Consider the following 22,599-nt stretch of genomic DNA (forward strand, 5'->3'; position numbering starts at 1 on the left):
TAAAAATTAATCCTTTTTCCTATATATTGTGGAATGTTCCATCCGTGCGTCATCTAATTTAATTATTTTATGCTGTTACAGTATTTTTTTTTTAATTTTTGTGTAGTCAGTTCTGTATTTTTTTCTTTAGAGCATCTTCCTTTGCTCTTCTACTTATATAGGTTTTCTCTACTTCAAGATAAGTTAAATATTCTCCATATTTTGTTGCCTAGAGACCTGTCTCCTGCAGAAGTTACTTTTGTTCTTCAATTTAGAAAAACCTGCTAACCAAAATCAAATAATTTTAAAGAAAAGCATTGACTGTTCTAAGGAGTCTAGTTTTTTGTTGTTTTGATTTTTCTTTTTAATCAGTGAGGAATTAAAGGTAAACTACAGCTCATAGTAGCCATTCTAGGAAGGGTGGTGCATCCTAAGTATAAGCTGTATCAGTCTGTTCTCACTTAGACAGGAATTTGGGTTTTGGGTTTGCTTTTTTTTTAAGATTTTTATTTATTTATTTGAGAGAAAGAGGGCACAAGCAAGGGGAGCAGGGGGGGAGAGAGGGAGAAGCAGGCTCCCTGCTCAGCAGGGAGACTGATGTGGGGCTTGATCCCAGGAACCTGGGATCATAACCCCAGCTGAAGGCAGATACTTAACCAACTGAGCCACCCAGGCACCCCAGGAATTTGGTTTTGATTGACTGTTCTTATACTAAAGAAAAAATGAAAAGTAGCATACTTATGGAATATTATGTATGGACAATTGTGACTAATTTATTTAAAATTATTCTATCTTTAAATAGCTCTAATATTAAATAAAAAGTCCAAGAGAATTATCATATGTTTACAAAGAGAAAATAAAAGACTATCAGGGAGGCAGGTGGGGGCATCAGAAACAGGTAGGAGCCCAGAAATCCCCATGCCAGCTTTCATCTTCTTCCCTTACTTTTTAGCTATATAGTAAAATTAGATCCAAGAACTTTGTAAACTCTTAACGCATTATATTAATTTCAGAATATTTTTTCTAGAACCAGAGAGGTACATTTGGAAGAAAATTGCACAGTTCTGAAAATCTGATGCTACTTAAGTAGTTCGCAATGCAAGCCTAGGTGCCATTGTTGAGCTTCTGCAGCCTGTAATGCTTAAGAAAATATAATTCCTTCCAAAAAAAAAAGAGAAAATATAATTCTTCATAAATGCTTTCAGTGTGTTCCTGTGTCACAGAAGTTGTGTTCTGTTCCTGTTTTTTCTTGACACTAGATTCGAAATGACGAAACCTTAAACCAGTGGTTGCCATAGTTTTTTCAAGTTTGTAAATTTGCTTTATATTCAGCTAGGGCAGTGTGTTTTAAAGACTAGTAAACCTAACTGTGATTAAGCGATGTCTCTGAATCCTGCTTTCTGTTTGCTTAGATGACTTCCTGTGGTCATCCTTGCCACCTGCCCCCCGACCCCTGAACATTAGGGGGCCACGGTTATAATAAATGTTTGCCTGGGAAAATGTCACTGCTGTAGAATGAATGGTATTTCTAATAAATAGCAGATGGACAATATAGAAGGGTTTTAATTAGAAATTTTTATAGCTGGGAGGAATGTTTGTAGATCACCTAGGCCAGTCAAGTTGTAAACATTTTTATTTTCTATTTTCAGCACTTTTTGTCTAATGAAAAACCTTATACTCCATTTTTATAGCATGCGTCTGTTCTGATACCTGGTAAGGTTTGGTTTTCACTTGAGATTGCAAATATCAGGTGGTATGTATTTGCCATTTGGGAAATGATAATAAACATCCCTTGGAAAAGTTAAAAGCTGAAATTTTTTCTTAAAAATGTCATTTCCTCCTCAGCCTTATGTTTACACAACACTGCCCTTTGTCAGAGTGCAACGTGGAAGGTTTTATTCAGACGTGACTTGCTTTTTGGAACATGTTACCCATAGAGTCCGACTGTACAACATCCAGGGTAAGAAAACAGAGCAGCATAGCTGTGAAACATGTGCACTGGTTCTGGAATTCTTTGTGTGTCGTTTTTAATAAACTAGCAGTTGGTTTTTTGGGGTTTTTTTGTTGTTGTTAATGTTATGTTAATCACCATACATTACATCATTAGTTTTTGATGTAGTGTTCCATGATTCATCGTTTGTGCATAACACCCAGTGCTCCATGCAGAACGTGCCCTGTTTAATACCCATCACCAGGCTAACCCATCCCCCCACCCCCCTCCCCTCTGGAACCCTCAGTGTGTTTCTCAGAGTCCATAGTCTCTCACGGAGCAATTGGTTTTTTGAACATGGTATGTATGGTAGTCTTTCCTAAACTTGTCATCATACTCACTGTGTGGTTTAAAAAATATACTTATTAGCCTTTTGATAATCAGAAATGGTAAAACATTTAACTCTACATATGTATGTTCTTTCCCTATGTATATCTCCTCTTACCTTTCATAATATTTGTCTTGGTCATGAGTTCATTAATTGGAATCTTTATTTCTAAGATCTAAAAACAGTGGGGTTTTTTGTTGTTTTAATTTTACAAAATGGGAATTCTGTCAAATACGGCTTTCAGTTAGTGGATCACTGACTGTCTCTGACATGCACACACTCCCCCCACGTATGGCCTGCCTTAAATATGGAATGTATTACAATAGCAGGTGTTACTGGAATTTAACTTTCTTTTAAGAAAAATGTTCCTTACTAGTTCTTTTTGTTTACAAGTCTTTACCTGGGAGAGTATAAAATCGGGCGATTGTTTATTGCTTTTAGGACGGGATTGATGAGCAGCATCTTTATCAACCAAGTGACAAGTAAATAGGCTTTTAATTCTCTTAGGGACTTAACCATGGGCAGTGGCTCTTGTCCTTCCTTAGGATTTGGATGGAGCCGTGGCTCCCAGACACCCTCAGAGTTGCACATTTATGTTGGTTGGTGTTGAATTCACTGTCTTCAGAATGGAGTACTTTTCCAACCACAAATTTAATCCTAGTAACCAGACCACTTAACCATGATATCAACTCTCTTAGAAAAGGACCTCATAAAAATGCCACTTTAGATTTTTCTTTGCTGTTAGCTAGGCTGAAAAAGTTAGAAAAGGAAATATTGTTTCCTTGAATCTTTATACCAGTAGATAATAAAGCGTTTGGAAACTAATGATAAAATATATGGGCAGGCACTGTTTGCTTTTTGGGTTTTGTGGGGAAGCAAAGGGTACTGTGTTCAGGGAATATTCACTTTGCTACCTACAAGAAAGTCTTTGCTTCTGAAATAATCTTTTATTGAGTTTTCTAAAATCTCTAGTAAGTCAGAAACAATATTTTTTGACCATCCTTTTCTACTCTTGCATAAGCCATTGTTCCACATCTCTGAGAGCTCTAAAATTACACCTTCAGCTATGGCCAGAGGTTTCATATTATGGGTAGAAAGTAGCATCCCCATCATACAGGAGATGTGCCTTATCTGCTTTTAGATTTGCTTAAAAAACTGTTGCTTGTAATGGAATGTTTCTTCCTTGAGTACAGCATGGCACCCGCTTTGGCCCAGACCTGTGTCATCAAGCATGGTTTTCTGTTGTTTTTCCTTAGGTATACTTAGGAGATAGGCTGTGTCGCAGAGTTAATGCTGAAGCAGCTCGCCAGAGAATTCCTACTTCTCAGTCAAGTCTGTTTGCTTAATTGCTTTTGCTTTTTGTTTAAATGAGTCTGTCACCATCACTGCAGCCTCAGAGTTTTCACAGGTGGTCCAGGGGATCTGGTGCTCATCACAGAGGATAGTTTCTGTAAATTAGAGGGCCCTCTTCTGCTGCTGTGACTGTGAGCTTATCCCAGTGGTTGATTTGGAAATTAATAGGCTCCGACTTGCCTGTGTACTCAACCCAACAAACATGCATTTACCAGGCCCTAAAAGCTTTTCTTTTCTCCTCTCTCCTTCTCCCTAACTGAGCAGTCCAAAATGCCCAGTGGCTGACTAGTAGCCCCTTAGCGGAACCAGGAACCACCAAGATTTAACTGACTCCCGGCCCTCCAAGGTGACAATGCCAGTGGATTGGTCAGTTAAGAAAGAGAAGTTGTTATCCACTGGGCGTTTAGAGTATTAGCATAACAAAAGTAATAAGAATACAGACCTCAGATTGCCTCTGGATGTCACAATGGGTGGAATAAACAGGGTGAAGCATTTGTATGAGATTTCTGTAGCTTGAAAGCAGAAAGCTTCAGAAGTTGGTGGGAAACGGCAGATAAATAAGTTAGGTATAATGTGAAGTTAACTTAGAGTGCTTCTCCCGATGAGTTTTACTGTTTTTGGCCTGGACTGAACCTGAAACCAGCATATATAACTATTCGAAGTGACATAGCAATCTTTCTTTTTGCTCTCTCAAGCCCAGAGCCTTTATATTTTTTGTTTTTTTCCAACATGAAAGCAGTCGGTGGGAGATGGAGATACCAGTTCACCTGAAAGACTTTCATCCAAACTATACATCCTTCTATGTTTGTATCTGAGCCCCTCTCAACAAATCTCCCTCTTGGAAAAAATAAGCCCTGTTGTGGAGAGAGAGCCTTTTCTCAGTGGCCTTCCTGACCTCCCTCCATCTGTCGTTTTCTTTCACACACCGTTGCATGAAGGCTCAGGTTGTCTGGATCCTGGCTCATTGGAGTTTTAATTAAATCACTGGTCGAAACCTAAGGAAGAGAGATGTGAGGTCTTCAGGGTGTTTGGATGTCGACGAGTTCAAAGTGCCTGAATGGGGTCTGGTTATGCTGCACCAAAGCAGCCATACTGTGAAATACTTGAAAGCTCTTCGGTGTTTTAAACTTTGGCCTCATGTAAACCAGGCATCTGGACGATTGATCAAAATCCATGGACAAGATATAGCTTTTCATCTTAGGTATAGAGAAAACATCAGCCAACTTCCATGCTTTTGTCGATTGGCTTGTGTTTTAATATTTCTTGAAAGAACACAAATACCTACTTTCGAATTTAACTTTCTAAACTGTCTTTGGATATATGCTAATTTTGCCCCCTTTAAATAAACTGACCAGATGCAGTTATGCGGATGAGTATTAATGAATAGAGCCTGTTTGTTGTTAGTACCAAATTTATGAGCCAGAAAAACATGGGGCTTGGGGGAGAGAAACTATTAATATTTTACGATTAGATATTATAATTGTATTAGGTTACTAAACCATTAATTATGCAAAAGATTTTATTACCTCTCAGCAACAAGGATAAAGAAACAGAGTTGATATTATGGAATATCTGTCTTTATTAAGAGTCTATATTAAATGTTTCAAATTCAGTTTACTTGAAATATTCTTTTAAGAAAACTAAAGTAATACAAACCTGATAAAGTATCCTTAAATTCCTCAGTCTCTATTTTAGTTACTCTTTGACCGTTTTCTCCTCAAAGTAACCTTTGGCCCCAATTAAGCTTTGCGAGAAAACAAAATCAAAAACAGAAATCAAACAGCACTTCCCAGATTATAAAAACTGTGTGGTCATCATTGATTTTGCAACAAACTGAGTTGGAAGGCATAGGTTCAACCAACTTTGTTTTTTTGGGTTTTTTTTTTCTTGGTGTTTTATATTTAAGTTTTAGTGTCTCTATTTGTGTTCTCTCCAGATTCTGAAAATGGTAGGAGGTGCAGTTTAGAGTCCTCTCTTAACATCATTTAAGCTATTAAAAAACACTCTTGTGTTTCTTTTCATTATTGCTCAAACATTACATTCAAAAGGTTTCTAGAAATATTAAATTAGAGGAAATCTTGTGCACACTAGCTTTAAAAGCTCCCTAAGATCAGAGGAATTTGAAAGATTTCTAATGCAACACGATGTTTTGCCTTCTATCAGGTTAAATAAGAAATCCATTTGTAGCATCCATAATTTAATGAAATGCCCTTTTGGAACTATTTTTTTTTATTTTTCAAAGATTATATTTAGTTTATAGAAAATAACATTTTTTCTGGAGGAAAAGATGGGAGAAGTGAGGATTAATTTTTCTTGTACTATAATCATCTTTCATTAAATTGAAGGAAGCTTTTCATGACACTAAGGCTACTTTAGCTTTTTTTGTTGTTGTTGATCTTGATTTGGAAGATAGAATGTGATACAGGCAGGAGCCCCTGTATCCCCTTATGTTATATTTGTTTCATCACAATAAGTGCATACCTTGCAGTGACATCATGATCAGTAAGTGACATTTGCTAGCTGTGGCTTCATTTGTCTTCGGAGTTGTAATTATTAGACTTTGGTGCCCTAGTTTTCTGACATCAACAGCTACTTTGAAGAATTAGGTTGCTATGGGTTACCAGTGTGTCATGTACATTTTCACTAGCACAAGGTTCAGGTTCCAGATCGGTTAAAATATATACCTTCAAGTTTTTTATCCCCCCAGGACTACGTTCTCCTAGGCACATGTTTGTGAGTGAATGAGTATCTGTGTAAACCGTGTTTCAACCCTTAAGAGAAATATCTAAATGCAATACTTTTGCCTATTTTCCACCGACATATTATAAAAGTACTATGTGTAATGGATCTTGCTAAAAGAAAGCAAGTAGCCTGGAGGTAAAATGTAATGAACTGCCATCAAAAAGTATGGAAGAAAAGACTTTCCTTTGGCTGCAATGACTGAGTAATTTCCTTGCGTGGGCACATTTAGCATTCAAAAAGAGGTCTCTTAGTTTTTCTCTGTTTTGAATGTGTAATGTGATTGGATTAATAACATGACCCTTGACTTTTAGAGAGTCAAAATGAACTTCATCTAGTTAAACACAGAATCACATTGGGAACTAGAGATCTGAATCCTTAGTTGTACCTTGAAGCCAACCAGAGTGACCTTGAGTTTGTCCTTAAATTTCTTACGGACTTGGTTTCTTAAACTGTAGAAAGACTAGATAGATGGCCAATTAGGTATAACCATTAAGGAGCCTTCACAAAACTTAGTATCACATAAAGTCTCTGTTGTGCTTAACTCCTTGCTCCTAAATTCATCTTCTAAGGATGGTTGAATCTGGGCCTTCCATCCCTGGAGTCCTCCTCCTTGTAAACAAGGTCTCAGAGCTTCACTGAAGTTGTTTTTATTTCCATAAAAAGATTCATGAGGATATTAAAATGGTTTGCAATCAATCTCTCTTTTTTTTCCCATGACTGCGTTCCATATTTAGTTTAAGAGTAAAAAGCATTAAGTAACTTATGGCTAGGCAGACTTAGGTAATTAAAACATTTTTGGAATACCATAATATGCAATTGACTTCTAAGGATTTTTCTTTCCTGTTAATTGGAACTTTTAAAAATTGAAATAAGTAGCTATGTGTCGAATCTGATTATTCCCTACAGGCATGAAAGAGGAGGTTATTTTAAGGGACTGTAAGCACATTCTGGCTACACAAATTCAGAACTCAGAGGTTATCTTGGGGGCTCTTTGACAGCAGCCGCTGTGTTGAAAGCATAGCTTCTTGGCAGGGAAGCATCCTCCCCCACAAATAAGTGTTACACTAAACTCAGATGAAGGGCAGGGGGATGGGAAATATAGGGGGAGTATGGTGGTTAAGAGCTCAGACGCCAGAGTCAACGAACCTGCGCGTCATCTGCAGCTCCTTTCCCAGCTCCACCACTTACTAGCTAGCTGCTTGACCTTGCACAAGTTATTACCTCTCTGTCCTTGGTTTTGTCATCCGGAAAAAGGTGACAATAATAGAGTCTACCTCACAGAAGTGTTGGAGGATTAACTGAGTTAATATCCATAAAGCCTGGCACATATTAAGTGTTGTGTCTCCTTAGGAGGTTGTGTAGGCTTTGGGCACCTGGGTGGCTCTGTCGGTTAGGCATCTGACTCTTGATCTCAGCTCAGGTCTTGATTTTAGGGGTTGTGAGTTCACGCCCCACATTGGGCTCCATGCTGAGTGTGGAGTCTACTTAAAAAAAAAAAAAAAAGATGTGGGCCAGATGAATTAACATAAGTGTTACAAAAGACAGTAGCTATTGAGGGTTGGGGGTGTTGGGGAAGATTTGATAAAGGAAGTGAGCTGTTGAGATGCTATGACTTAGAGAAATGTCATTTATATAGGCAGGAAGGAGGGAAAGAACATTACAAAGTGTGAACTGGGGTTTTTTTTAATCAGACTCCTTTGTTCCTATTAGAATTTGAAAAACTCTCTCTTACATATATTTAAGTTGACATCTAGTTTTTATACATTTAAAAAATTGCCAAAGATGTTTTTTTCTGGAATATAATAAATATTGATATTTTAAAATAAGCATATCCAGTGAGTAGCAATTTGATTTCCAAATCATGCATTTTTAAAAAAGGCCTGAATAAGATCTTTAACAGTCAAATTTCACATTCTTATTTTCTCCTTGAACTCATATTTCCATTCTACTTCCCACAGAATTTTATCTTAGTGAAATATTTTTATGCTTGAGAGTCTTGTTATTGATCAACCTTTCATTACTCTTATGAAATACATATGTATGTGTATATTAAGTTTAAAAATTCTATCATCCTAAAAGTAAGTATTAAATTTTTTCTGGATTGAGTTATAAAGATTATTAGTAGTATACAGTTGATCAAGATAGTCCCTGTATATTGCCATTTTGGTCATTTATTTCATGAACTTTAATGGAAACCTTTCTCTCAGTGGATGAATCATATGTACCCTTTATATCCCCATATGTTCATGTATCCATCGGTGAATGTTACTTATTGCTAGAATGAGATAGGTTTCAGTATCGATTTTCTTCTTAATTTTTGTTTTTATAAAGGTAAGGCAAAAAAATGATGTTACCATAAATATGTGGGAATGGAAGGAGTTCTGTTATAAGAATGTCATTCAGTCCCTTGAACTCCTTGTGAGTTATGGTCCATAAATTACAGAATTGTCTATTGTCAAACTTGAGTTTCAGTCAATTATTTTTAATGATCTACTGCCTGACAAATTGATTAGATACACCTTTAGTTTTGTTGAAAGCAAACAATAGAAAATCACATGTTTTGGAAAAATATTTGTTACCCAGCCTTAAAGTTCAACCAAACCACCAGTATTGCAAATTGTCTCTGTTCAGCGTCCACTGGAGTTAGGATGAGTGAGTGGTATGCTACTGATTCTTTTTTGTTAATTCAAGAGAAGGAACGGATGGGGCGCCTGGGTGGCTCAGTTGGTTAAGCGACTGCCTTCGGCTCAGGTCATGATCCTGGAGTCCCGGGATAGAGCCCCGCACTGGGCTCCCTGCTCAGCAGGGAGCCTGCTTCTCCCTCTGACCCTCCCCCCCTCATGTACTCTCTCTCTCTCTCTCTCATTCTCGTTCTCTCAAATAATAATAAAAAAAAAAGGAACGGTTAAAGTGTGGTTTAAAAAAAAAAGAAAAGAAGAAACAAGGAAGAACTGCTTGCCTCCATGGCAAGATCAACTTGAGAAGTAAGAGTACACAGAATCCAGGCTTCCTGCATTAAGCTACCTTGGAAAGGAGCGTGTTAGGGAGAGCGGGAAGTAGGCAAGTTCAGAGTGACTGTCAGTGTGGAGAGTATGCGAACAGACCATTGTGAGTATTCTAGCATTCTTCCCTCGCTTGTCCTGGACCAGCCCCAGCCTGGATTGTGGGGAAGGGAACAGGAAAGCTACGGTGTTGTGAGCTGTTTTATTCACTCCCCATGGAAGTGCTTTCGTTAGATCTTGTCTGTTTTGGATTTAAAAAAATATTACTGACGTAGATGTTGTATTCCCTCCAAGACAGAGCTTCCAAAAAACCTGTTGTTTCTTAAAATCAATGCTTATTAGGACAAAAAAAAAGACAGCTTTCAGTGTTCTTGTGTATTTTTTTCTATTATTAGGTCTTCAAGTATATTGTAGTTAATTGGTGTCATCTTTAACCAAAAGTTGCAATCCATGGAATCAAAATGCTCTACCTTTCCTATTATGCATTTACTTTTGTGTCATTTTAAGAATTACTGCAATGAAAAGCCTAAAATATGTAGACTAGTGCCTCGCTCATAATAAGTTGATAGGTCATAGTAGTTATTTATCGAGTGCTTTAGAAATGAAACAAAGTGGTGCATCATCATTTTCTTAAATTCAAGACTTGGAATGAAATTTACTCAAATTTATATTCATGAAAGCAGATGTTAAAATTTTCACTTGTGGAGAAATAGTCAATATGAACATTTACAGACCTGGAAATCAGCAAGTACCTCAGAGGATAAATTGGATTTTAAAATGGATAGGCAAGTTGAATAAGTCAACATGGACAAAAAGGTCATCCAGTTATGGAAGTTATTACCATTTCATTCTTGGTACTTTCAGATATGAGTACAGTTTTTAAAATGATAATATTTGCTTTTTTAGAAACATCATCTCCATATTGGCCTACTAAATTTATCATTGTTGCGAGAATTGTCGTTAAAATTATGTATTGAATGAAGCAGTGTGTATTAGTTAATAACCCTAAGTGTCAACTCCTGGTTAAGTTGGGTAAGTTCAGGGGCGCCTGGGTGGCTCAGTTGTTAAGCGCCTGCCTTCGGCTCAGGTCACGATCCCAGGGTCCTGGGATGGAGCCCCACATCGGGCTCCCTGCTCCACGGGAAGCCTGCTTCTCCCTCTCCCACTCCCCCTGCTTGTGTTCCCTCTCTCGCTGTGTCTGTCTCTTGTCAAATAAATAAATAAATAAAATCTTAAAAAAAAAAAAAAAAAACTCCTGTTAAGTTGGGTAAGTTCACAAAAACACTGCATGAAAGTAAATACATAATGGGAAAGGTATTTTTATGTTTTTGATGATTTAAATATAGAACAAAATACTCCCAAAATTGGAAGGGCAATACTTAGAATTTCAAGCCCTGGTTTTTCAGGATAGCTTTTTTTGTTCACTATTGTTACTGTTAACAATTATTGTTACCATTGTCTTACTTCTGCTGTGAAATGATGGCTCCAGTCACCCCCTCTGCTCAGACACAGATTCAAGAAAAAGGAATGAGGGCAACAATTAGATAACAAGCTTGCATTTTTGCCCAAGAACCTACATTTTTAAGGATACTCACTGAAGACCTTGCTTTGAATCTTAGATGGGTTTTTTGAGGACTTATTTTATATGATTTCATATCTATGTCAAATTCAGTTAAACACCTCTTTTGGGTTCTCACCTTCACTTTTCAGTTTCCTTGGTGGGTGTGGGCCAGTTGCTGTTATTGCATCCTGATGTAAGGACTTGTCCTAATCACACATTGAGTACCTCTAATAAGATATCGAAATCTTGCCAAGTGTGAGTCTGGCTCTCTTTTGCTCTTTTTCCCAAGCTGCTGCCTCTCCTATAAGCATTTGAGTATGGCGAGTAGTGTCTGATTTATTAGGTGTACTCCCTGGAAAGGTACACTTTGTATTTCAAAATTGCTAGAATAAGGTGATTGGGTTGGTGGAGAGGATTGGACCAACTCTGAGATTCTGCAGGTTGGGGTTGATTTCAGCTGCCCAGATAGGTGTTACAATGATCTGATGGTGCAGAAAGGAGACTGCAAGAAAATGAGGTCCAGAATTCTCCAAAAGCCACCAGCTGCTGCCCAGAGCCTTAGCCTCAGGTTTTCCATCTGCATTCCTCAGCCACACCCTCCCTGGACATTTCCATCCACCTCTTCTTTCACACACAAACGATGTGTCAGAGATACCTTCCAGGTTTTCTTTCCCCACGAGAAGGGGTACCCTTCTCAGTTTCATTAAGACTGGTGCTAAGCAACAAAATCAAAAGGTGATGCCTCCCTACCCCGGGCCCTAACCCTACTCAGTTTCATCTTTTTCCCTGCCTTCCTAGAAAATAATCTTCTTTTAAACATGCTTAAAATAATTTTTATGGGGGCACCTGGGTGGCGCAGTCATTAGGCGTCTGCCTTCAGCTCAGGTCATGATCCCAGGTTCCTGGGATCGAGCCCCACATCGGGCTCCCTGCTCAGTGGGAAGCCTGCTTCTCCCTCTCCCCTTCCCCCTGCTTGTGTTCCCTCTCTTGCTGTGTCTCTCTCTGTCAAATAAATAAAATCTAAGAAAGAATAGAATAAAAAAGATAATATTTATGTATACAAATAATACATATGTATACTCTTGACAAAAATGTCAGACATTATAGTATATATATATATATATACGTATAATGTAAAATCCCTCTAGAATCTGTGCGTGGTTCCTATCCACTACTCAAGAGAGGTAATCAGATACCTGTGTGCACACTCGATCACTTGCATTCTCTCTCTCTCCTCTCTCTCTTTCTCTCTCTCATACACACACACACACACACACACACACACACACACCCCTCTTGCATGCATATCTGTAGAAAGGTATAGTATTGTGTTTGGTTTTAGCAAAAAGTTCATCACACTGTACAAATGCTCCGTTCACTTCTTACATCAGATATCTTTCTTTGCCAGGGCAGAGAGCTACCTCATTCATTTGCTACAGAGCAGTCCAAAACGTGGGTGTACTGGTTTTATTACTCATTTGTCTGTTGGTGGGCATTTAGCCTATTTTCCCATGTTTCTACCCTTGGCACCAGTGCACAGTGAACATGCTTGTGCTTGTGATTAGTGTTCATCTTAGGTAGATAAGTGAGATCTTAGTGTCTTTAATTAGTATATATTACTTTATTGGCTTCTAAAGTGACTGTGACATTTTTAAAGAAAGATTTCGGATTGTTTTAAAGAAGTTTTGTATTCTGGCAAGCCTGTCCCATAATTATTTTTTCATACCTATGCTTCCCAGGGAGTTCTCCCCTCAATCCCATGAGCTTCTTTGGGAATGGCACACCTTAGGGAATTCTTGACCTAGAGTAGGAAAAGGTAGCAGTCCTTAATCCCCCTCACATAGATTCTTCTTTAAAAACTAATTACCTTTGATAACTCAGGGATACCTCCTTGCTTTGATTACCATTATAAGATTTATTTGGTTTGTTCATAATAAGTATATTAGGTTTGATCTTACTTTAAAAGCCTGTCCTGGCACAGAATTTAAATTAATGTCTTGCTGAATTGTGAATGGACATCGAGGCTCCTTTTAAAGGAGACTTAAGCATTTGTTGCCACAACAGGATCTGAGCATAATACTGAGCTCAAGAAAGATCATTTTCTCAACAGAAATAATTTATTATTGCCAGAGGTAATGTGAAATTATTTATTTTTTCTTGAAGCATGTTTTATTGTAAATGTTTTCCAGAGATACATGACTTGAAATTAATGACACTCTCCTTTGTTAAGACTTTATTTCATTTCATGTACTCTATTGACCCCTGGGAGAATATCCAGTCTAGAGAGGAGAAAACGTACGCGGTGCTAAACAGCCACGAATGCCTCCAGCAGATGAAGTGTTCTCCTGAATGCTTCATGGGGGACTTCATCCCTAGTGCTGTATTTTGTGTTTTTGGCATCTTTGGTTCATTTGTGGAAGCTTGTCTGTTAAAATTCCATATACATTTCATTGGCTTTGAAAGATACTGAGTTGACATAAACCTACTGAAAGGAAAGTTTGCATCGAAAGTAATACATTTCCTAGTCAAAGAAAATACCGTTGTTCTAGCATCAGTGGATGTGATTTTTTTTCTTTTAACTTCCCGGTAGTAGTGAAGCTATTTGGGTCAGCTATCTGGTAGTTGTCAGAAGGAAAGTTATATGTATATTTTACAGGGCAGAGGTTAGTGGTTCAGACTGGCCATAAAGTGGGAGGGAAAAGAAAAGGACCTTCTAACCCCCCACACATGAGGTCACACTGCTCATCACAGCTTTATGAACATAGTAAGAAACTGAAGTCATCTCTGAGGTTGTTGAGTTGAAAGAGTAACATCTCCCAGAAAAGAACTTCTGTGAGAATTCTGAAAATTCTGTTGATGGAGGTTTCCACCCATTTGGTATTGTCAGCATATTACTACTTATGTCTTAGAATTTCCGGTGTACTTCTCACGTAAACCTGTAGTGCCTCAGCTAGCTGCATTTTCATTATTTTCCACAAGTCCCACCAATTCAAACTTCCTTCCTTTAACTGTTTGCTTTCACCTTCTCTAAGCCCTGGGGATTCTTCTTGGCTTCCAGAAAAAGTCCTCCATACTCCCTTCTCCCACTCCCCTTTCTCTTTACATAGCCCTCTTTGTCTAAAGAGTGTGCTGGTGATCAGCACACTGTGACAGAGTGTGTGTGAGGCCTGGTGGGTAATGACTGACAACTGCAGGTACGTGTCCAGGGTTCTTAGAACCTTAAAAACCTTCTGCCATATGAAATAGGATAGGGCCAGTCTTTCTTCTTTTGATTGCTTGCTTTCCTGATTTCGTAGAAGATCCAATATCTCTTCTACTCAGTCTGTATTAGGAGTGTTGGATTTCGCCATAATTCCCCTCTCCGTCTCGGAAATAGACCCAAGGCTTCACTCAGGACCAGAAGATATAGTTAGGGTGGCATGACAGACAGAAATTAGTGAACGCTTTAGGCTTATCCAAAAAAATACTTGATACATCTGGGACTTCTTCAAGCTGTCCTCTGCTTTATATAGCAAAGGACAAAATGAATCACTCCATAACAAGAGGTCCTGAGAGATACCAAACTCAATTAAAATTGATTTAACTTCTGGGGCGCTCTCCAGATTATACTCCACAAATACTAATATGATAATATCCATTTTAGCCATAAATCATCTCATTGGATCTCGTGTCTCTTCCTAGATTATAGATCATGGGCAATAATAGACTGTCTCTTGAACCAACAGAGTGTAGATCTCACTGCTTCAGATTTCCAGTGCGGAATGCTAGCCGTGAAGAAGTAGGCTCGAATGGCTCTGTTGGAGAATGGCCGTACACGTGACAGGCGGCCTGGCCTAGAGCGGGGCTGACCTTTTCTCATTTAACGTCCTCTTTTCCCTCCAGAACTCATTGGAGAATCATTTGCATGTTATATTTCATCTGCATTTATCTCATCCCAACCTCTCCATCCTTCTGTTGAGTTACATGCGCTCCAGAGTAAATGTTTTCTACCGTCTGACAGTGTAAAAAAAAAAAAGAAAAGAAAAAGGTGAACAGTGGCACAGTTAACATGAAAAATGGTGAAGATAGGAATAGGAAAAAGGAAAATGTATGTCACTTTGGAAGTTCTATACAGTATAAGAAAAGTGGAGCAATAAATTTCTATTAACGTATATGTTCTTTTAAAATTTAGGAATAGATGGACAGTCTGTGGAAGTGTCCAATATCGTGGACATCCGAAAAGAACATAATCGTGAGATTGCAATGAGAATTTCTTCTAGCATAAACAGCCAAAACAAATTTTATACTGACCTGAATGGATACCAGGTAATTTTCCTTTAAAATGTCTAAGTAATAGCTGTTAGTGTGTAACTTTTATATATGGTAATGGGCCAGTTAATATCGGATCCTTTGAAAAATATGCTTAAGTTTACAAACTATTTCTAAAGGAAAACTGAATTTTAACAGGTACTTAGAGGTTCTGTATTCAACCAGGTTTCCAAAGTTAGAACAGATATTTGAGAGATTGGTTTGTAGAACATCTGATTTACAGATGTAGTTTTTTCAAAGGCAGATTTGGTGACCATTTGCATGTTAAATGCCTTGACACCAAAATATATCTGAATTTATCTAATAGAAAGGAAATATAATTAGGGATTGGTGGAGTATATGTTTTTCCCTTCATAAAGAAATGGTCTGTGTGTATTTAGTTTATTACATACATACTTTTAAATGTATAATATAATAATGGGCTCTTAAATTTTAGGAAAACTCTTCCCCTCTTTTTATCAATAATGTATGTGTATTTACCTTTCTGTACACACAGGTGTACATATACGTAGACCAAGAAATACAAGCACATATATATTTAGAAATGTGGGTAGGTATGTATTTAATCAAAATGTTCACAAAATAGTTTGAAATAATAATGAGAAAATTGACTCAATTTTTTTCAGATTGTTAGCTCTCTAATTTAATAGGGCCCTTTTGATTGTTACTTAAATTTCTATATTCAAAGTATATGTGTGTGACAACGTAGCTTTGAAAAATACTACTAAAAACATTGGCATGTTTTTGAGACATTAGCATTTTAGAAATTTCTGGCTGTGAATAGAAATAATTTCACAACAAATGCTTTTACTTTGTCTGATTTTCAACTGGGATGAGTGGAAGGGATTGTGATAATTTTCTCTTCTACAATTTCCTGCAAAGGTTAAATTTAAACCTTTTCCAAAGCACAAAAATTGCATTATACACTTTGAATTTACATGTTAATTCTACCACAGCTGTTTGGTTTTCAAATGAAGCCCCGACTTTATGGTGGTGATTCATTTTCGTTGTGTACAAAAGAAACTCTTTTCTTAAAATCTTACAGAAGCAATTATTTGTATGTGTGGGTGTATACATGAATGAAAAAAAACAGTGAAAGTGAATAAAAATGTGAATTTTCTTTTCCAGGATCGACATTTGAATAAATGGGAAAATATTATTTCTAAATTTATAAATTTCTAAATTTATGACCTAAGTATTTCTGCTTCTAAAATAGGCCATTTTTTAAGCCTTGGAAAGAGTAGTCCTTGGGCAAAACTAGAAATCTAGACTGACAGGTAGGGAATGAGGATGGCAGCCCCATAGTCATGACAGTGTGAATGTCCTTTTCATTGAGTATACAAGTTAATTTGAGTGGGAAGGTCAGGATTGGAAAGGAGAAATGGAAAATTCTTTGAAACTATCTCTTCTTTTCTCTTTCTTTCTTTCTTTTTTTTTTTTTTTTAACATTTTGCAGTTGTTTCTTCAGTTTCATAATTTCCTGGGCCTGTGATACAAATTACCACAAACTGGGTGGCTTAGAACAACAAGAATTGATTCTGTCATAGTTCTGGACACCACAAGTCCAAAACCAAGATGTCTTCAGGGCCACATTCCCTCCAGAGGCTCTAGGGAAATGCGCTTCTTTGCCTGTTGTGGCTTCTGATGGGGTTGTAGACCCATCACTCCACTGTCTGCCTCTGCTGTCCCAGAGGCCCTGTCGTATTCTCCTTGTGTCTCCATGTGTGTCCTTTTGTGTCCAGATTTCCCGCTTAGAAGGACGCCAGCCCTTGGATTAGAGCCCACCCTAATCCACTATACCTTATGTCTGTAGAGATCCTATTTCAAAACAAAATCACATTCACAGGTTGTGGGTGGCCATGAATTTGGGGGACACTATTCAGTACAACCAGTAAGTTGAAGGATGCACTACAGGGTTGTTGTAAAGGTTAAAGATCATATTTGTGAATGCCCAGTACTTTGCCTCCTTATAATGGGCACTCAGTACTATTACAGTAACTTTGTACTCGTTTCCTTCTTGAGTGTCATGTCAGACTTGCATGAGCTGAACAGGAGAGATGTCATTTTTATGTGGTGTGAAAAAGATACCTCATAACGAAGTCTCTGTTTGATGTTTCCTCCTGCGGTTTGAGGGAGTCTCCTTAACCCCAACCAGCTTAGTGAATTTTTGGTCAAAAAACAAAAAAATGTATTTCATGCATTCACATGCTAGACCAAGAAAAATTAAAATATGGAACTACCTACATTGACACTAAACAGGAAACATAAGCACTGAAGAGTTTTTAAATATAAATATGAATTTGATTATTTTAATGTAATGTGTTAGAGGATTTAATGAGGGGATCTGTGGTATTTGTTAAAACTGATTCAAGAATTATAAGAGATATTTTTTGAAAGGGAATAGAGAGCTATTATGCTTAGCATTCATTACAAAAGCAGTATGTTAGATTTAGATGAGAAATGAATACTTAATACCTTTATAATTTGTTTTATGCAAATATTGGAAAGCTAGAAGACTTTTGTTAAGGATTTTTATTCTGAATTTAAATAGGAATGCCTATTTTAAAAACCTGGATAAGTTCTACCTTTCTCACTTAAAAGTTTTCTAAGATCCTCCTTATTTTTTTTTCATATTGTTTGAAAGAATGTTTTAATTCCCAAATTAGCTCTTCCTTTGAACAAGAAAGGAAGCTATACTTTTTTCTCTTTGGAAGAAAAGTCATCTATGGTCAGTACTAATTTTTAACATACATCTGTAAATATCACTTGATTTCTTTAAAGTGAACTGTTTGGCCTTACAGATTCAGCCTAGAATGACAATGAGCAAATTACCTCTTCAAGCAAATGTCTATCCGATGACTACAATGGCCTATATACAGGATACCAAGCATCGCTTGACACTACTTTCTGCTCAGTCTTTAGGGGTTTCAAGTTTGAAAAGTGGTACGTATTGTTTGGATTCTTTTTTGCTCTTACAAGTTTCAGTTCCATTTGTATAATTTTTCTGTTGGTCATATGTATTAATTATCATCTTCAGACACCAGCTATTAGTTAATTTTGGTTTTGTGAGAATAACATAAAATAATGTATTTCCTCAATCTTCTGATGAAGAATGAGGGACCTAAAACTCCATGAAACCATTGCTTCTTAAAGATTAATTTTTCTCTCCTGATAGCTCATTGTTTGCACAAGCCTCTGTCGTTGTCATAATAGAATGGCTGTGGAAACTCTCCGCAAAGCCAAAGAGGAGAGGGAGCTGAGATAAAAGTTAGAAATTCCCAGAGTTGCCTAAGTTCCCAAAGGCGGGACCTAACAGTTCAAACCTAGGTCCTTCTCTGAATCACATCCTTCTAGGGCACTTCCATCCAAAAGAAGAAAGGGAGTTGAAATGATACAGCTAGGCAGATAAAGAGGTGACAGACACAACTTTAAGGATTCCAAAAGATAGAACAAGATGGAGAGAGAAATCATAAACACAGATTAATTTTTTTCCTTTTTTTTTTTTAAGATTTATTTATTTGACAGAGACACAGCGAGAGAGGGAACACAAGCAGGGGGAGTGGTAGGCAGAGGGAGAAGCAGGCTTCCCGTGGAGCAGGGAGCCCAATGCGGGGCTCGATCCCAGGACCCTGGGACCATGACCTGAGCCGAAGGCAGCCGCTTAACAACTGAGCCACCCAGGCACTCCATATGTTTTGATTTTTAAAAAATTAAGTCAACTATTTATAGATTGGACAACTTCACATAAAATTCCTAAATGTGGTTTAGGGGCAGAGGAGCTTTATTTCTCAGCTTGCCTTTATCAAGGGAAGTGACATAACTGTCTAGTCCATGATTGCTCCAGTCCTAATGTCTAGTTCCCTATTTAAGGACCCAGCTTTGAGAATTTAAGGCAAGGTTTAAAAGTGGGGGGCTCAAGAGTCACACCTGGCCCAGGTGCCCCTGCTACAGACAGCCAAGCACCCTAGCATTTGAGTACCTACAAACAGAAGAACAATTTGAGTACAGCCCAGGAGATTTACTGAGTGTCACGTGTTATGAGGGCTAACATTTGGAGGCAGGGAGAAGAGAGAAATTGCCAAGAGATTGATGTACTCATTTGGGTGTGACGTGATCAAGCTCTAGATGGCCAGTTTGTCCCAGTGCCTGAGGAGCACATTCTAGACAGTTGTGTTCTAAAATAAATTTGGAGGTAGTAACAACGAAAATTCTGACCATCACTGGCAGTTTTATGTACTGGGTACCTAAACTGAGAAGAAAGAACTAAACAGAGTTGGATTGACTGTATAAAAATAATAGTTATTAAAATATTTTATGTATTGCTCTTTTATGCCAAAAGAGCATTTAGTACTATAACAAATGTGAATGAGTGGATGGATGAATATGCATATATTTTTAAGTATGTATGACTAGGGTTTTTTTAGTGTAAATATATGACTGTGGCTCTGGGTGGTTTTTTGCTTTGTTTTAGACAGGGCTTTTTTAGTTTGTATTCTCATAGCCTAACTCTTAGCTTACAACTTAAACTAGAGGAGGTGTGGAATTATTGCACAGCCAGTGAAGGAACCGAATATGACCTCTTCTTGAACTGGAGGAGAGAGGATAGTTGATGCCACTAACCTAATACCAGGGAGGGAAGGGGGTACGTGCTGGGAGTCTCCAAATCCTGGGGTTTCTTCAGAGAATCACCAGATATCAAGTAACCTAAACTGTCTTTCAAATCCTTTTTAGATTCTACACATCTGTATTTGCCTTGTTACTCCATGTGTGATGTATGTTTCCTAATGAACCTTGTAAATGTTTTTAAATTCCAGATGCTACCACTAAAAATTTTAGAGGACATAATTTACTCTTCAGATTAATTCTTTTTAAATTTCACTTAAGTTTTGATCTGTCTCATTTTTAAATTTCTTACCAGATTTTACCAGACATTAATGAAGAAGAATGGAAATACAGTCCTGTTTTTTGCATTTGTACTAGCTGTTTTGAGAAAGCCCTTGGTACTTTGGGCTGTATGGATCTGTCTCCTTGGCTTAAATCAGTACTGTGCCTAAACTTATGTGATTCTCACTGGATGTTTGTATTAAATAACTCTGGCCAGTTTGTTTGTTTGTTTGTTAGGTCAGATTGAAGTTATCATGGATCGAAGACTCATGCAAGATGATAATCGCGGCCTTGAGCAAGGTGTCCATGATAACAAGGTTACAGCTAATTTATTTCGAATACTACTGGAAAAAAGAAGTGTTGTGAATATGGTAGGAAAAAAAAATAACTCATACGTTCTTACGTTGATTGTTCTTTGCCACCCAAAATTTGAAATTATGAATGTCCACTTTTTTTTATGATTTACCGTTCCCAGGATTGAGATATCTTTATAATAGGTGTAGCCTATATTGACAAAAAAGAGAACTTCAGTTACACATATGTCAGATTTGCATTTAGGTCATCTTATTTTTTATTTTTGCTTATTATGTAGATGTAAAATAATGTTAAGGAATCAGTTTGGGTGAGATTTTCTGAAATTATTTTGAAAGAAAATAAGAGTTGAATTTAAGAATAGAACTTAACCACATACTTAGGAGATTAAGTTTGATTAGTAAATTTATTGGAAACCTTAGTGTGCTTATTCTAGTCTTAGACTCCTCAATTGAAAATGGATTTACTTGTCTATCTTCTTGCTCAGTTTTCATTTCTCAAAACAAAACCCCAGCATTCCATTAAAAAATCTGGCTCAAGCTCAGTTGGATGTAAACCAACATGACAATACGCCTCTTCAAGGCTACACAAAAGTCATCATCACAGTCCTCCATGCTTTACTGATCTCCCACCTCAGATGATCTCTACACAGCCTTTTTTTTCCTCACTCTGCTCTCCTTCTTTCTTCACTGACCCATTTCAGATGTTTTCTACTCTTTTTAGCTGGTGACCTCACCATCGACTTCACATCTGACAGGGCTCTCGGTTCTAGGTATCAACCATCTCCTCCCACCCTTTCCTTCTTCCCTCATGTTGCAGTAGAGACATTTTTACCTTCCTTTCCTCCCAGGCCAGTACCTCCGCTTGTCCTTGCAACATACCCCGGCGCCCTCCTCAGCATGATCTCAGCATGATCATCCTCCTTCTCTCTCCCTGCCCTTCAGAGCCGACATTCCCCTAGGAAAGAAACCCTTTCTGAAGGCTTTTAGACACTCTTCATTTTCTCCTATTAAAAATAAAAACCAAAAACAACGTCCACGCAGACTCATTTCCATTTGCCCTGCTCTCCTGTCCTGTCTTCCACACCCAGTTGAGCCGGTTTGGGAGATGGGTTTATTTCATTGCTTCCATGTCACACTCAACTCATTTCAGCTTTGCTTTAGCTCCTCCATCCACACACACACACACACACACACAGCCTTGCCAGTGTCACGAGATCCACCGTCTTACTTCACCTTGCAGCAGCATTTGACACTGACCACGTCACTTCTTAGAAGACAGTCTAGTCAGGGCTTCCGTGGTGCCGTGCTCATTTGGTTTTCCTCCTACCTCTCAAGTGGTTCCTTATCTCTCCAATGGTTATTAATTAAGCCATTAAATGTCAGAGTCCTCAAGGGTTGGCCCCACGCCTTCTCCTTTTCTCATTTTATATGTTCTCCCTCTTCAATGTCTCCTACTCCCGTGGCTTTGGTGACCACCGCTATGCAGATGACATTTCACCTCTTACCTGCAGACCTATCTACCTTGCTGTGTCCTGCTATTCAGACCCGACATATCCATGATCACTCTCATGATCTCTCTTCCCTTCCCCCCAGACCTGCTCTTTTCCAGTGTTTGCTCTCTCGGGGACTAGCACCACCTTCCATCCAGAACCACACACATAGGAGTCATCTCTCATTGATACTTCTCCTTTGCCTGCCCCTTTCTTAAAACAATGGTCCCCAGTGCTTGGCTATCTTATTGCCTAAATATTTCAAATCTATAAACTCGCTTATTTCGACCACCATCATCTAAACAAACATCATGTGTTTCCTGAATCATTCTGCTCTTCTTTTGCTGCCATATTTGGTCTCAGTCAAGTAAGCAAAGTGATTCATCTTTTCAAAATTCAATCTGACCTCACTGCCCCCTTCTTAACCCTCAGATGTCTTCTCATTGCTCTCCTAATAAAAGCCAAAATCCTTCCCGTGGCCTGAAGAGCCCCTCATGATCTGGGCCCTGCCTGTCCCCCAGCTTCATCTAGCAGGACTCGCATTATTTCTGCTCTAGGCCCACTGGTTTTCTTTCAGTCCCAAGTACTCCCCACGCACCTGGGGCCCACAGTACCTTTGCATTTGAGTTTTCATTCTCTGCCCAGGGA

The 22,599-nt window shown here is 38.1% G+C and overlaps 1 protein-coding gene across 5 annotated transcripts in view; it reads left to right on the top strand.

Annotated features, from left to right (window-relative positions):
• Positions 1–22,599, top strand: part of MAN2A1 (mannosidase alpha class 2A member 1) — a 165,385-nt gene that overhangs the window by 123,190 nt on the left and 19,596 nt on the right. For all 5 annotated transcript variants that reach the window (XM_073888998.1, XM_025866876.2, XM_073889008.1 and 2 more), the window contains 4 exons: positions 1,825–1,939; positions 15,127–15,260; positions 18,065–18,206; positions 20,385–20,518. In XM_073888998.1, the coding sequence (XP_073745099.1) occupies positions 1,825–1,939; positions 15,127–15,260; positions 18,065–18,206; positions 20,385–20,518 (525 nt within the window). The remainder of the gene's footprint in view (positions 1–1,824; positions 1,940–15,126; positions 15,261–18,064; positions 18,207–20,384; positions 20,519–22,599) is intronic.

The sequence above is a fragment of the Callorhinus ursinus genome, unplaced genomic scaffold (genome assembly GCF_003265705.2).
Source record: "Callorhinus ursinus isolate GAN/ISIS: 27379988/994484 unplaced genomic scaffold, GSC_fseal_2.0 scaffold3, whole genome shotgun sequence".
Lineage (NCBI taxonomy): Eukaryota > Metazoa > Chordata > Mammalia > Carnivora > Otariidae > Callorhinus > Callorhinus ursinus.